The sequence below is a fragment of the Anabrus simplex genome, chromosome 2 (assembly GCF_040414725.1).
Source record: "Anabrus simplex isolate iqAnaSimp1 chromosome 2, ASM4041472v1, whole genome shotgun sequence".
In the NCBI taxonomy this organism is placed as follows: Eukaryota; Metazoa; Arthropoda; class Insecta; order Orthoptera; family Tettigoniidae; genus Anabrus; species Anabrus simplex.
In genome coordinates this window covers 389,081,429-389,095,745 of record NC_090266.1, presented here as the reverse complement: position 1 = coordinate 389,095,745, position 14,317 = coordinate 389,081,429, and the positions used below count along the sequence as shown (strand labels likewise).

The window sequence follows — 14,317 nt, the reverse complement described above, 5'->3', positions numbered from 1 at the left end:
ACGATACGATACGATACGATACGATACAAGTCTGAACCCGTCTTAAGGACTTGGATATTATTCTTCATTTCAGTCTAATTTATGCACTAAATTCTCCTCCAGATCTATATTTCAACTGACTTTAGCATTTTCCTACCCTGTTATCCTAAAGTCCAGCTTTAACTAACTGAATAGAAGCCCGCTTCTTAAAAGGCTTTCACAAAGGCCCTCTGAAAGTAAATATCTACATATTCGTGGTGATTTTTATCTCGAAAGGTTTTCTATGCCATCAGTATGTCCTTCCTGACTTCTGACAGATTCTTGCAATCACTTCTGATTAATATTACGAGGCGCAAACGTAATTTTACTTATAACTTTTTATCAGGACCTATTTTTATGACAGTAATGGGCATCTGGATTGAATTAAATACTGTCATGGTTCTTAGTTTCCTTTGCATTAATTTTGAACTTCCATATATCAAGCATTATCTGCATATCTTTGCCACTTCCTGGAAGTATGGTAATATCTTCAGTGAACTTTACAATGTGTACCGTTTTACCATTCTTTTTGATCCCAGCTATTTTCTCTGCCAAGACCGTGATAGCTTCTTCTAAAAACATAGTGCAGAGGTAAGGAGATAGTGAATAGTGTTACCTAATATCTCCTTTTATTTGCGCATTTTGCTTGGATCCATTGATTTCAAAATTGGTGATCTGCATCTATACCCGCATGTACAAAATAAGAGTTTTGTCTGTACATTGCTTAGAATTTAAAACGAATGGTATTTCAGTATCGGTCGTGTATGCAGTAACAAGAAAATGCACTCTTTAATTTTCCGTAATGTCTGTCTGTCTGTCTATCTGTCTGTCTGTCTGCCTGGCTGGCTGGCTGGCTGGCTGGCTGTCTGTGTGTATGTATGCGCATTACGAGGAAACGGCTGAAGAGAATTTAATGAAAATTCTTATGTAAAGTTGGATAATAAGTCGCTGCAGTCTAGGCTATAAATAATTTTATTCACGCTGAGTGAAATGGTAGTTTAGGGGAAGGCCTAAAAATTAATTCTCAAAAATTTATGTTATTAGTGGTCCTATCGATAAATACCAGATGGGGAGTTATATCTTTCTCTTCTGTAGCATGCCATTCCTTTGGTTCATAAATTTTCTGATACTACTGGTCGAAACACACTAGTTCGTCATAGCATTCCAGCTACTCAATCCCTACTCTGAGGCGCTGATCGGAATGAGCAGTGTGCAAATTTAACGGAATAACGGCAGAGTAGTGTTCACTGCTGTCTGCGGCCTGGCCATTCCAGTTCTGGAACTTTGAACTGTTAGATCGGCACCTTAGTACTGTTCGTTAAAAATGAGAAAATGTGCGGTTTTTCATTTGATCGAGTATTTTATATGATAACATTGCTCTTAATTGGTCCATTACTACTGAAGTCATTGTAATGACCTATGTTGACTTCAGTAGGGGAAACCACATAAACAGTCTTCCTGAGAATTCCGTAGCGAAGTACGGACACATCAGCTAGTTACATATAAATTTAGTATGAGGCGCATACCCGTCCCATAAAGTCCTACTTTTTTCATTGTTCGGAAAAGCTGCTTCCAGTCCACGTGGTCAACAAGTTCTTTAAGTCTACGAATGTCACATATACTTGCCTCTCCTTCTCCCTATTTTTTTTTTTTTTTGCTAGGGGCTTTACGTCGCACCGACACAGATAGGTCTTATGGCGACGATGGGATAGGAAAGGCCTAGGAGTTGGAAGGAAGCGGCCGTGGCCTTAATTAAGGTACAGCCCCAGCATTTGCCTGGTGTGAAAATGGGAAACCACGGAAAACCATCTTCAGGGCTGCCGATAGTGGGATTCGAACCTACTATCTCCCGGATGCAAGCTCACAGCCGCGCGCCTCTACGCGCACGGCCAACTCGCCCGGTCCCTAAATTTAAACGTGATCCCAAACCTTATTCCTGCGTACCCTTCCCTGACCGAATTGCTAACAATTTATTATCAATACAGTATTCTAACTTTACTTTTATTGTATTTTGATGATGTTGATCAGTATTTTTGAGGCACGGGACTGGAAAGTGACAGTTCGGTAACTGGTGAGTTAGCATCATCACCCTTTTTCGGTAGTGCAACTGTCATGCTTTTAATGAATTCGGGGGAAATTATAGAGCTTTCTTATCAATATGACACCAGTTGAAAAGCAAAATGTTTGTTATTATCATCTGAGTGTTTTAGAATTTCGGCAGGTATCTGATCAGGATCAGGTGGTTTTTGCTCGTATGTTGCATTCAACTCGCAATATGCTGCATTCAACTCGCAAGTTCATAAATAATCTATAGAATTAGTACAACCTCCTCAGACCTGATTTTTTTTTTTTTTTTTTTTTTTTTTTTTTTTTTGCAGTCAAAGCCTGTGAAAGTAAGATTTTTGGACCATATAGGTAATGTTTCACGATGAAATCCAAAGCTATTTTGCTTACTAATTTTGTTCATGTCACACAGGATCCGATGTTCTTTACCACAATGTACTGAGGCTTCCTGAAATAGTATTACACACACGGATATACGTGCCTTTAATATGAACAGTCAAGTCTTATTTCAATCGCCAGATCTTCGAAAGTTTTGAGATATTCTATCAGGCTGAATTCGCATTCGCCAATATTTCTCCTACAATTGTAATTTAATGTACATTTTTAGTCAGCATCATCGATTATAACTCATCTGTATGAATGTAATTTTATTTTGTTTTAATTACCCAACTCCTCGTACTTGAGCAGCGACTATCCACTTATTAACTACCCAAAGACATAACCTGTAAATATTCACTACACCGTTTCTCTTGTGTGGATACTGTACATATCAATAGAGAATCAATTATAATTATTTCCAATTTCTTCACTAAATATTGATGTGTACCCTCACCGCGGCCTATACATAAATACAGAATCTTCCAGCACGGTTGTCTCAGATTCTATTCCTCTCTCTACTATGGATGTGATACTGATTTGTAGGTCTATAAAAAGGAGGTCGTAGCCCCAAGTAATGTTCCCGCCGATCACAGAAGTAAATCTCCATTGGTTTTCACTTCATTGTAAGTGAGCAGCAGGATGATAAATAAAGAATAAGTTGTCTCGACTGCTTCTTTCCGACTCCTAGCCTTAACTACAAATACCTACGCAACTTTATCTAAAATATTGACATCAGATATCAGACAATACTTTACGTGCGTTAAACACGTGGAATAGGTGACCAGATGTTTTAATCCCCCGCACAAAAAGAAAATTGGCACTTATCTACCTTGTTTTAAACTATCCTCAATTGGTCTTTTAAGTAAGATATTAATGATTTTGGAGTAATGAATCAACTACGACCAGCTAGGCAGACAAAGAACTTGCAGTCTGCAGTTAGACAATACCGGTTAATTCATTAAACTGTCATAAAGGAGTCATTCACGTCATTTAATTAAAGAGTTTTGCCCGGGCTTCTTGAAAACAATGCCAGGCAAAGAAAATGATGTAGTAGATCTTTCCTTTGTGTGGTTCAAAGGCTCCTCAAGATATCACAGTTTATCGGCCATGTCAACACTCCACTAATGGACCACAATGCAATTTTCTCAACCAGTTGAAAGTTTGTTGTTTTCTTTTTACTTCCTCTGTAGCGTTTCGGCTCGCTCTCCCACACTTCCTTTTTCTCACTCGTTAGTGAGGTATTTCTCACTCCACTTCCTTCCTCTTCACTTTTTCTTCCGCACGTAGCTTCACTCAGGTGTCTTTTACGCGTGCACTTAGTATTATTGTCTGAATGAGAAACCGTTACCATCTCATTGTTGCCATCACTAGCAGATTAAACAGTAGAAATAAAATTCAACAGTTATATAGCAATATTTCCCATCGATTTTTCCAGCAGACATTATCTGCTCACAGTTTAATATGATCATTTAGAGGATGATGTGAAAATTTATATTGGAATTTCTAAATTTTTGAAATCATAACGTATTTTCGGTGTAAAAGAATACAAATAAATGTAGCCTATATCAAATTATTATTATTATTATTATTATTATTATTATTATTATTATTATTATTCTTATTCTTATTATTATTATTATTATTATTATTATTATATGTTAAAATTTATATTTGGATGGTATGTTACGTATGTATGTCATGACGGCAATTCCGTAGCCTGTTCTCTTAGCTGAGAGTTGTGGAGTCAACTCGTATTCACTATAGCGATATTTTTTAATTGACATTCGACAGACCAAGACCAAATCAAACGCACTGACGAAGCTGAGAGACATTTTTCTAAATGTGACTCATTATTTCATTAATACTATAGTCAATATTCATGTTTTCTCTTCTTTTCAAAGAAATCGTCTATTTATAGACTTAAAATCCCTAGCAGAAGTGAAAGATGTAAGCTGAAGACTTAGTGCCGTGGTTACGAATAGCTTAAACCTAAGATATATGTGGGATTGAATGGTTAACTCTGTGCCCACCAGATTTAGCGTCTAGAATTGAATCTTATAGCAATGATTGGACAAGAGAGGACGTGATCTTAATTAAGGCAGAGCCCCAGCATTTGCCTTGTGTGAAAATGGGTAACCACGCCAACGGCCATAACATTTTGAATACCACGGTTCTCGTCCGATCTCCGCAGTTAAATGGGAAACCAGGTAACAAAATTTTCAGGGCTGCCTACTGTGGATTTTGAGCCAACGATCCCCCGAATTAAAGCTCACAGCTACGTGACCCAAACCACATAGCCAACTCACTCGGTCATGGTGAACTAAGCACAACTTTATTTTCATCTCTGCCCTCAGTGTCAGAAAAATGATCATCCCAATTGTATCTTGCAAACAACTAATTTGGCAAATTAAAAATGCTAAATTAGTGGTGTGGTAGTACAGCTGATGTTAGTTTGACATGTAAACAGTGCATGCATTTCCCAAACCGTGTGGTACAATCATTATATTTTTCTGTGAAATAAAATAATCTATATCACCCTTACCTTTTTCACAAAGCAAGGAAGTTAGAGTCCTATTCACCGTTCATGAGAATATCCCTAGCTCTTTATTACACTTTGAATGACGATTTATTCAATGATATGTTCGTACTATCTAATCTTCATGTCTCCAGCTAATAATTAAGCTGAAATCTTCGTTAGATTAGGTTGAGTGTGGAATTGCTCTTTCAGCTCCACTGATCCTGTGGGTTGACTTTTTATACTATGGTATCTGTAATAATTGACCGTGCCCTGAATTCCCTAAGTCAGCAACGACCAATATGCATAAGTGAAAATAAGACATACCGCCTCTGTGATGTAGTGGTGTGATTAGCTGCCACCCCCGGAGGCCCGGGTATAGGGGGGGTCGATTCCCTCCTCAGCTATCCTAGAAGTGGTTTTCCGTGGTTTCCCCCTTCTCCAGGCAAATGCCGGGATGGTACCAAACATAAGGCCACGGCCAATTCCTTCTCTCTTCCTCGCTTATCCCTTCTAATCTCCCCATCCCCCCGCAAGGCCTCTGTTCAGCACAGCAGGTGAGGCCGCCTGGGCGAGGTACTGCTCTTCCTCCCCAGTTGTATCCCCCGACCCAATGTCTCACGCTCCAGGACACTGCCCTTGAGGCGGTAGAGGTGGGATCCCTCGCTGAGTCCGAGGGATAAACCAACCCTGGAGGGTAAACAGATTAAGAAGGAGAACGAATATAATTTAGTTGTATATTCCCAGCTATTTGTATTCTGGTGTAATACGTTGAAGCTTCATTCAAGTGTTTTAGAATACTTAAGAATACATCTGAATGACCTTTCTTTCTTCTTTCTTAACCTGCTTACCCTCCAGGGTTGGTTTTTCCCTCGGACTCTGCGAGTGATCCCACCTCTACCTGCCTCTAGGGCATTGTCCTGGGGCGTGAGACATTTGGTCGGGGGATATAACTGCGAAGAATGACCAATACCTCACCCAGGCGGCCTCACCTGCTATGCTGAACAGCAGCCTTCTGGGGGGATGGAAGATTGGAAGGGATAGACAAGGAAGCGAGGAGGAAGTGGCCGTGGCCGTAAGTTAGCTACCATCCCGGCATTTGCATGGAGGAGAAGTGAGAAACCACGGAAAACCAATTCCAGGATGGCTGAGTTGGAAATCGAACCCACCTCTACTCATTTGACCCCCCGAGGCTGAGCGGATCCCGTTCCAGCCCTCGTACCACTTTTCAAATTTCGTGGCAGAGCCGAGAATCGAACCCGAACCTCCGGGGATGCCAGCTAATCACACTAACCACTACACCAAACAGGTGGACACATCAGAATGATACCAAATTTAAAAGATTATGAAAAACCTGAGTCCGCCTCTGTAGTGTAGTGGTTGGTATGATTAGCTGCCACCTCCGGAGGCCCGCGTTCGATTCCCGGCTCTGCCACGAAATTTGAAAAGTGGCACGAGGCCTGGAATGGGGTCCACTCAGCCTCGGGAGGTCAACTGAGTGGAGGTGGGCTCGATTCCTACCTCAGTCATCCTCAAAGTGGTTTTCCGTAGTTTCCCACTTCTCCTCCAAGCAAATGCCGGGATGGTACTTAACTTAAGGCCAAGGCCACTTCCTTCCCTCTTCCTTGTGTATCCCTTCCAATCATTCCATCCCCCACCATGGGCCCTGTTCAGCATAGCAGGTGCGGTCGCCTGGGTGATGTACTGGTCATCCTCCCCAGTTGTATCTCCCGACCCAATGTTTCACGCTCCAGGACACTGCCCTTGAGGCGGTAGAGGTGGGATCCCTCACTGAGTCCAAGAGAAAAAAAACAACCCTGGAGGGTAAGCAGATTAAGAAAGAAAGAATGAAAAACCTGAGAAGATTGATGTTAGTAAAAGAATGGTGATGATCAATTTTGGAATGGAAAATAATGTAATCGACAATAAATCATTATGAATGTCACTTCTGGCAAATGGAACCTCGAAGTAGGATGTAGATAGTTATATGACTACCTCTCGAGCTTACTAAATTTGATTTACAAAGTAACTCAATGGCTTCTTGGAAAGGACAAGTATCTTACCCGTGTTCCCTAGGGACAAGAGTATTACGTGTTTATTCACCCTTGCTGGAGGTCTCAGGTTATGATCCAAATGCCAAGAACCATAATCATTACTCCATTTAGGACACCCACGACGTCCAGTTAGCGAAAAATTCTGGAATTGTCCCGGAGATATCCCGTACTAAATTCCAAACACAGTGGCACAAGTAACACTGTATCTGAGATTATCCGGAATCATTTACTTGTATTAATTAAATACAGCTAGCGGTACATTTAAACAAAACCTGTTGTGAATCAATTACAAAATTACTTACCTAAGTAATGACTAATTAATTATACTGAGTGCATAAATGGGCAAGTTTGTGTAGCGTTATTAACACTACGAAGTCCGGCTCCATGGCTAATGGTTAGCATGCTGGCCTTTGTTCACAGGAGTCCCGGGTTCGATTCCCGGCAGGAAATTTCCAAAATTCTTACGTTATTCTGTACTGTCCTAGTTCCATGCCTTAACTGACGTATTCTGTGTGAGAATCTTAGGAAGGCCTGTTCTCTAGAGCACACGTAGAAGGGATAAAAGGAGATGGTAATCATGTGTTTTCCGTTGGGAACTTCATTAATAAGACCAACTACAGTATATGTAGAACTGAATCAAGCAGCAAGAACTGAAAATGACTGTGAATGATAATTATGATTCAAGGACGACACAAATGCTTCTACTGTTTCGTGATTGTGCAATGAGTGGAGAATTTTGGTGGACCCATAAGAACACACTCCCAAAAATTGCCTATCGCATGCAAGCCGAACAAAGCACGTGGAGTTCAGAGAGCAATAAATTCAAGCCTCTCAGTGGGGCAGATTAGAAGCACAGCACTGCCAGGCTTTTGCTTGACCAGAGGCTTGTATCTCGTAATGAAAGGGGATGAAAGCTGTTCACAGAGAGAATCCATATACGTGTTAACTATATCTGTAGTATTTTTGGTTCAGCTTACAATTGCGATATATTCTTTTGATATTAACGTATACTAACCACAATTTACAAGTCCTTTATTAGGTCGCAGGCTAATATGAACTGTGGGTTTGCACTGCTCAGTCCGACGTGCCTGACTTCTTGGTCTTGCTGTGGAGAAATGGAATGGAATTATTGTAGTAAGTGAGAGGTTGATTATTATTTCTTGAATTATACAACCCAATATGTCATAACGTTTATAAATATGCGATTTTATTTTATGTATGTCAAATTTAATACCAAAAAAATATAAATTTATGGATTTGACACTGTCAAGTTTACTCCTTCGTAAGTCGATACACTAGAATCATTGTGGAGAGAGAAATATAGAATTAAAGGTGAAGTTTACGCGATCATTAAGTTTGGACCCATTTGTTTGATTGTTGAACTTCCTTTCGTGATTTGAAATTAATGCAATTTAGATTATTCTTCTTCGTCTCCTTCTTCCTTATCCGTTTACCATCCGCGGTCGGTTTTTCCCTCGGACTCAGCGAGGGATCCCACCTCTACCACCTCAAGGGCAGTGCCCTGGAGCTTCGGACTCTGGGTCGGGAATACAACATTGGAGGATGACTAGTACCTCGCCCAGGTGGCCACACCTGTTATGCTGAAGAGGGGCCTTGCGGGGGGATGGGAAGATTCGAAGGGATAGACAAGGAAGAGGAAGGAAGCGGCCGTGGTTTTAAATTACGTACGATCCCAGCATTTGCCTGGAGGAGAAGTGGGGAAACCACGGAAATTCACTTCCAGGATGGCTGAGGTGTAAATCGAACCCACCTCTACTCAGTTGACCTCCCGAGGCTGAGTTGACCCCGTTCCAGCCCTTTTCAAATTTCGCGGCAGAGCCGGGAATCGAACCCGGGCCTCCGGGGTTGGCAGCTAATCACACTAACCACTACACCACAGAGGCGGGCGCAATTTAGATTTGAGCGAAGAAATATTTCTTCTTTTTGGATCGTTCTTTATGCAAATGTCCCATTCGATTTTTGGTGTAGGTGATTATTATGATATCGGATTATAAGTTACTTTAAAAATATGGAGTGCCGGGCTGAGTGGCTCAGACGGTTGAGGCGATGGCCTTCTGACCCCAACTTGACAGGTTCGATCCTGGCTCAGTCTGGTGGTATTTGAAAGTGCTTAAATATGTCAGCCTCGTGTCGGTAGATTTACTGCCACGTAAAAGAACTCCTGCGGGACAAAATTCCTGCACCTCGGCGTCTCCGAAAACCGTAACAAAGTAGTTAGTGGGACGTAAAGCAAAATAACATTATTAAAAACATGGAGTGCATTATCATCATCAACGCGCGAAGTTGCATTTTTTGATTTATTCGCTTTAAAGTTGCCCACCATTCTGGTTTACGGATTACATCGAACGTTTCATTTCGAACTATTTTAGTTTAAAAAAATGAATAAATGTCACAAAGTGACATATTATTAATCTATTTCAACAAGCCGTTTTGAGTGACTCAGGAGGTAGAGCTCTGGCGTTCTGAGCTCTGCTTGGTGGTCATGATGTCTATTCAGAACCAGGATGTTCGAAAATACTCAAATACGCCATCGTCGTGCCGGCACATTTACCGGCAACTAAAATAAAGTCTGTGGGAGAAAATTTCTGGTATTTCTGAAAACCGCGTAAGCAGATAGAGGAACGTCGAATAAATAACATTAGGGCCTATTATCTCTGTATTAATATTTCAGAACTCTTTCATCATTTGTTCATTCTATGAATAACGCTCGTTAAATGTAGTACTTAAGATTCTGGCAACTCTTCGGAAACATCGCGTCTGTAAAGTAACGGTTAATGTTTTTTGGAATAGATATTTCCTGTTAAAACGAGCAGCCACTGAACGGAAAGTCTCCTTCCATCGATCCACACACTGAGAATTTCCTGACTCTTTTACTGAATTTACAAACATATAAAACTGCATTTAAATAGAAAAATATGAAATTCTGCATTTAAAATGGAAAATATGAAAATTAATATTCATTAAATAAAATACACAATCGTCGAACCTTGTACTCACACTTACTTCTAACCTGCTTACTTACACATACGTTATTTGAAGGGCGCCAGCTACCATTCAGTGCAGCAACAATAGAATGAGAATCTTGACTATCTCTAGGGTGTGGGGTAATAAGCTTACTTTTGACAACATACCATATACGTTCTGGGAAGAGGAGATTAGCGTTCGGTTTTCCCATTAAATTTGAGGTTATCTAATTCTGTCATTGAAATAATACTATGAATTCATTTGATAGAACAAAATATATTCTTTAAATAATATATAAAAATAGTGAGTCTTGTTGCGATAAAACAGATGAGAATATGAAATTATGACATTGCAACTGAAAGAAACTAGGCATGAATTTGAATTCTTCTTGACCGGACATTTAACAATTTATACAAAATATATCCCTCACTGTTTCACTTGACTGTACCTTCAACACTTTGAATGTAATTACAACGTATTCCTTAAATCTGGTGTTTACTGTAGATGTGTCACGCCTAATTTGGTGATGTATCCAAGTGACTACTTCTTCTCCATATCATTATGATTTCTTGGTAAATCTGTATGGTATTCAACTAAGTGACCGACCAACTTTGGCCTCACTCTCTCAATGACCAAAGACTAATGCCTCACTGAGTCTTCTCCGTCTCGTTCCCTTAATGACCAACTGTGGCCTCTGCTTCCAGTAGAATAATAACTGTCCACTTATCCATTTGACTTCTTCACTGTTGCATGGCACACCTACGTAATCTCCATAAATAACCATGACCTACTCCCACATACGCGACAAGTATTACATGTAATGGTGAAATCCCCTGGGGCTCCCTAAGAAACTCAAAGGAACTGAGCTCATTGCTAAGTGAGCACGATGACGTAGCGATGACTTGGCGATGACTTGACAGAAATGTCAGCAGTATTGCACAATATAGCAGTGTCATATCCAACATCTGATACATAACAATTCTCACTGTACATGTCTTGAGTGTTATTCTACACATACGTATATATGCATACATCTAAGTACAATCCTGCAAGCGACAACCATTGCAAAATTGAATTGAATAAGAATGATAATTACAATAATAGTAATAATATCACAGATAAAATAATAATAATACTGACATAATAATAATAATAATAATAATAATAATAATAATAATAATAATAATACAGATAAAATAATAAATTAATAAAAATACAGATATTATCTTGTAACGGGATTTGAACCGTTACAACACTCAAAAGATTATAATGGATGGTGCTGAATGCAATAACAGACAGAACAAAGAAAGACGAAGAGAAAAATTCACTTCTTCTCGAAAGCAATCTCAATGAGACTTCATCAGAGCGTTGCTTTAAGACATGCTGTGCAGAGATTTAAAGTGAGTAATAGAAGCTTATCAATAAATTACGCATTTATGTAATCATAAAATTATTTTGTTTCACTGTAGTCTTACGAATATATTGCAACATATCCATTGTCTTTCAGAAAAGTAAATACGAGTAGAGTTACGAAACCAGCAAATCTTTTTAATTTTTAATGTCAACAGCACACAATGTAAAAACATTGTCAGTGAAGAGAAGAAAATGGTACTACAAAACTTTCTAGAAGTGTTCTATGTTACAAATATGGATGTGATGGTTTTTATTTCGTAGGTTTAAACAGTCAGTAACTTAATTAATTTTGGTAACATCTTGCTGATGCATGCCCCTAAAGAAGGCAAAGTTACTTAACATGAGTTTTTTTCCATACGACTGTAATGACCGGCCCCTAGTATCAATAATACACTGGCGAGCGCACGAAGGATTCGCGGGTATAAATTAACCCAATGTATATCAGTGGTGCAGAGTAAAAATTATAACAGGTACTTTTGCTTTCTTAGTCAGAAATATATATCCAAATGTGTCATATATGAACTAAATTTCAAATTCAGCATAATTTCTCTTTTCCATACTAATAATCAAGTTTCATTTTCTTGCTGGTAAGATACAGAGATTCTAGGAAGGGGATTTATAATTTTCAGAACTATTTATTTTATCTTTCCAGTTCCACCGCAGAAGCCGACTATCTTTGATGACCGAGGCAAGGAGGTCCCGTCCATCGCTGGTCCATATGAAGAAGGCGGGGACATGAAGCTTACCTGTATTGTGTCTGGAGGTAAGGCTACCTCTATAATACCTGTCTACTGAGTTTGATGGGTTAGATCTATAATTATGGCAAATTTTATGCCTTAACTTCCCCCACATTAACTTTCGCCATTAAGCGAAATGGTGTTCCAAGACGCGCCTCTAAGGCATCGAGACAAAGCAGCATGATCCTTAACTACTTTTACCCAAGAATAACAACGGATTTAAACTAGTTCCTATGAAACGGCGAAATAATCATGTTGTAAAATGTGTATTTTAAGACTTATTACGTAAGAAATCGGTTCCATTATGTCCGAATAGGTTTCGTGCAATATTTGACGTTGGTAGAGCTGTATGTGGCCTTGTGTTCTCCTACATTTTAGTATCTCGCTTTGCAGAGCAAATATATTAGACTTCCTTGAAATACAATCGTCCCCATTAATTTATTCAAGTTATGGTGCCCGCAGTGAAACACTGCATTTGACAAAATAATTGCAAGTGTTGTAAATACCTACATGAGAGCAGCTTTTGTCAATTGATACATGCAGGTTGTCAATTTTGGAGTTGGCATTAATTGGATACCTTAGATTTGACTTCCACTTGCAAAACAGGTACGTCCCTCAGCCTTCTACTCCCATTTCTCATTATAACCTATTCTAAATTTGACTTCATATCGTACAGTATATCGTACAGTGTCCACCGCTACAACATGGTCACGTCTCACTTATGACCAATGCAATCGTGAATACTGAACGCAGTATTGATAACTGGAAAATAATCGAGGATACTAGGGGTGGATAAACACGTAGCGTGATGATTCATTTCTGATTAGCGTGATGGCTGCTACATTGCTGCCAGACTTTTCACCAAGACAATTATGCTTCGAAACACAGCCAGTGCATGTCGAAATTCGTCAAATGAAAAGTTGTGTCTCTGTAGTTCTCATATTGTATAAAACTGTAGATTATATGGCTTTTATGTGCAAGAGAGACGGGCATGTAAAAACTTGCTTGATTCCTTATTTGCAATGCAGTTTATTTACCGTATTATGGCAAGTTGATTTTTACCACTTCCTCTATCACGAGCGCATAATTTGTAGTTCCAGTAACTCATATGAAATACCATCTACATCCATTATCTTTGAAATTTTCATACCGCTATTCTCATTATCATGTAGTCCGACTCCTTGGCTGAATGGTCAGCGTTGAGGCTTTCGATTCCAAAGGTCCTCGGTGGACTGGGTTTGTGTTTGTCCCATCACTTTCCTCTTCATATTCAGACAACACACTACACTACCAACCACCGGAGAAATACGCAATAGTGAATACATCCCTCCATATAGGGTTGGCGTTCCGGCCGTTATTTTTTTAATTTCGTATAGCTATTTCTAGCCGAGTGCAGCCCTTGTAAGGCAGACCCTCCGATGAGGGTGGGCGGCATCTGCCATGTGTTGGTAACTGCGTGTTATTGTGGTGGAGGATAGTGTTATGTGTGGTGTGTGAGGTGCAGGGATGTTGGAGACAGCACAAACACCCAGCCCCCGGGCCATTGGAATTAACCAATGAAGGTTAAAATCCCCGACCCGGCCGGGAATCGAACCCGGGACCCTCTGAACCGAAGGCCAGTACGCTGACCATTCAGCCAACGAGTCGGACGTTCCGACCGTAAAACAGGGGCAAATCAACATGTGCTATACAGTTCGCCCCCGCGACCCCACACGTGTGGGAAAAGCGGTAGAAAAAGAAGAAGGTTCTCATTATCATGTACTCTTCATTTCTCTGGGAAAATGACGTCGTCCAGGAATTTCCATGAAAATTTCTACGTTACGTTTTCACAGTCACGTAACAGAGAAACTAAGAACACGTGCTGTACGGAATTTTGGGATTATACTGACGGGATGGTCATTAAATGTGCCACCAGAGTTCTTTCTTTCTTCAAACTGGTTTGGAGGATATGAACATCCATGAACAACCTCACCGTTCCAAAGATCTGACCACCTTTACTAATTTCGAACCCGTCATTGGATGTACATAACGCACAGTTATATTTGATCTGTTTAGACATTGCTGTTACTGTATCAGTAGTAGTAGTTCAGGTTTGATCGATCTTTGTATTTGCCTGTGTATTGTAGAGAAATACCCTAAAACAGAACCTGAAT

The 14,317-nt window shown here is 39.9% G+C and overlaps 1 protein-coding gene across 1 annotated transcript in view; it reads left to right on the top strand.

The window, feature by feature from the left end:
* Nucleotides 1-14,317, top strand: part of LOC136863558 (nephrin) — a 1,173,968-nt gene that overhangs the window by 300,266 nt on the left and 859,385 nt on the right. The window contains exon 3 of the mRNA XM_068225991.1: nt 12,080-12,190. Coding sequence (XP_068082092.1) covers nt 12,080-12,190 — 111 coding nt within the window. The remainder of the gene's footprint in view (nt 1-12,079; nt 12,191-14,317) is intronic.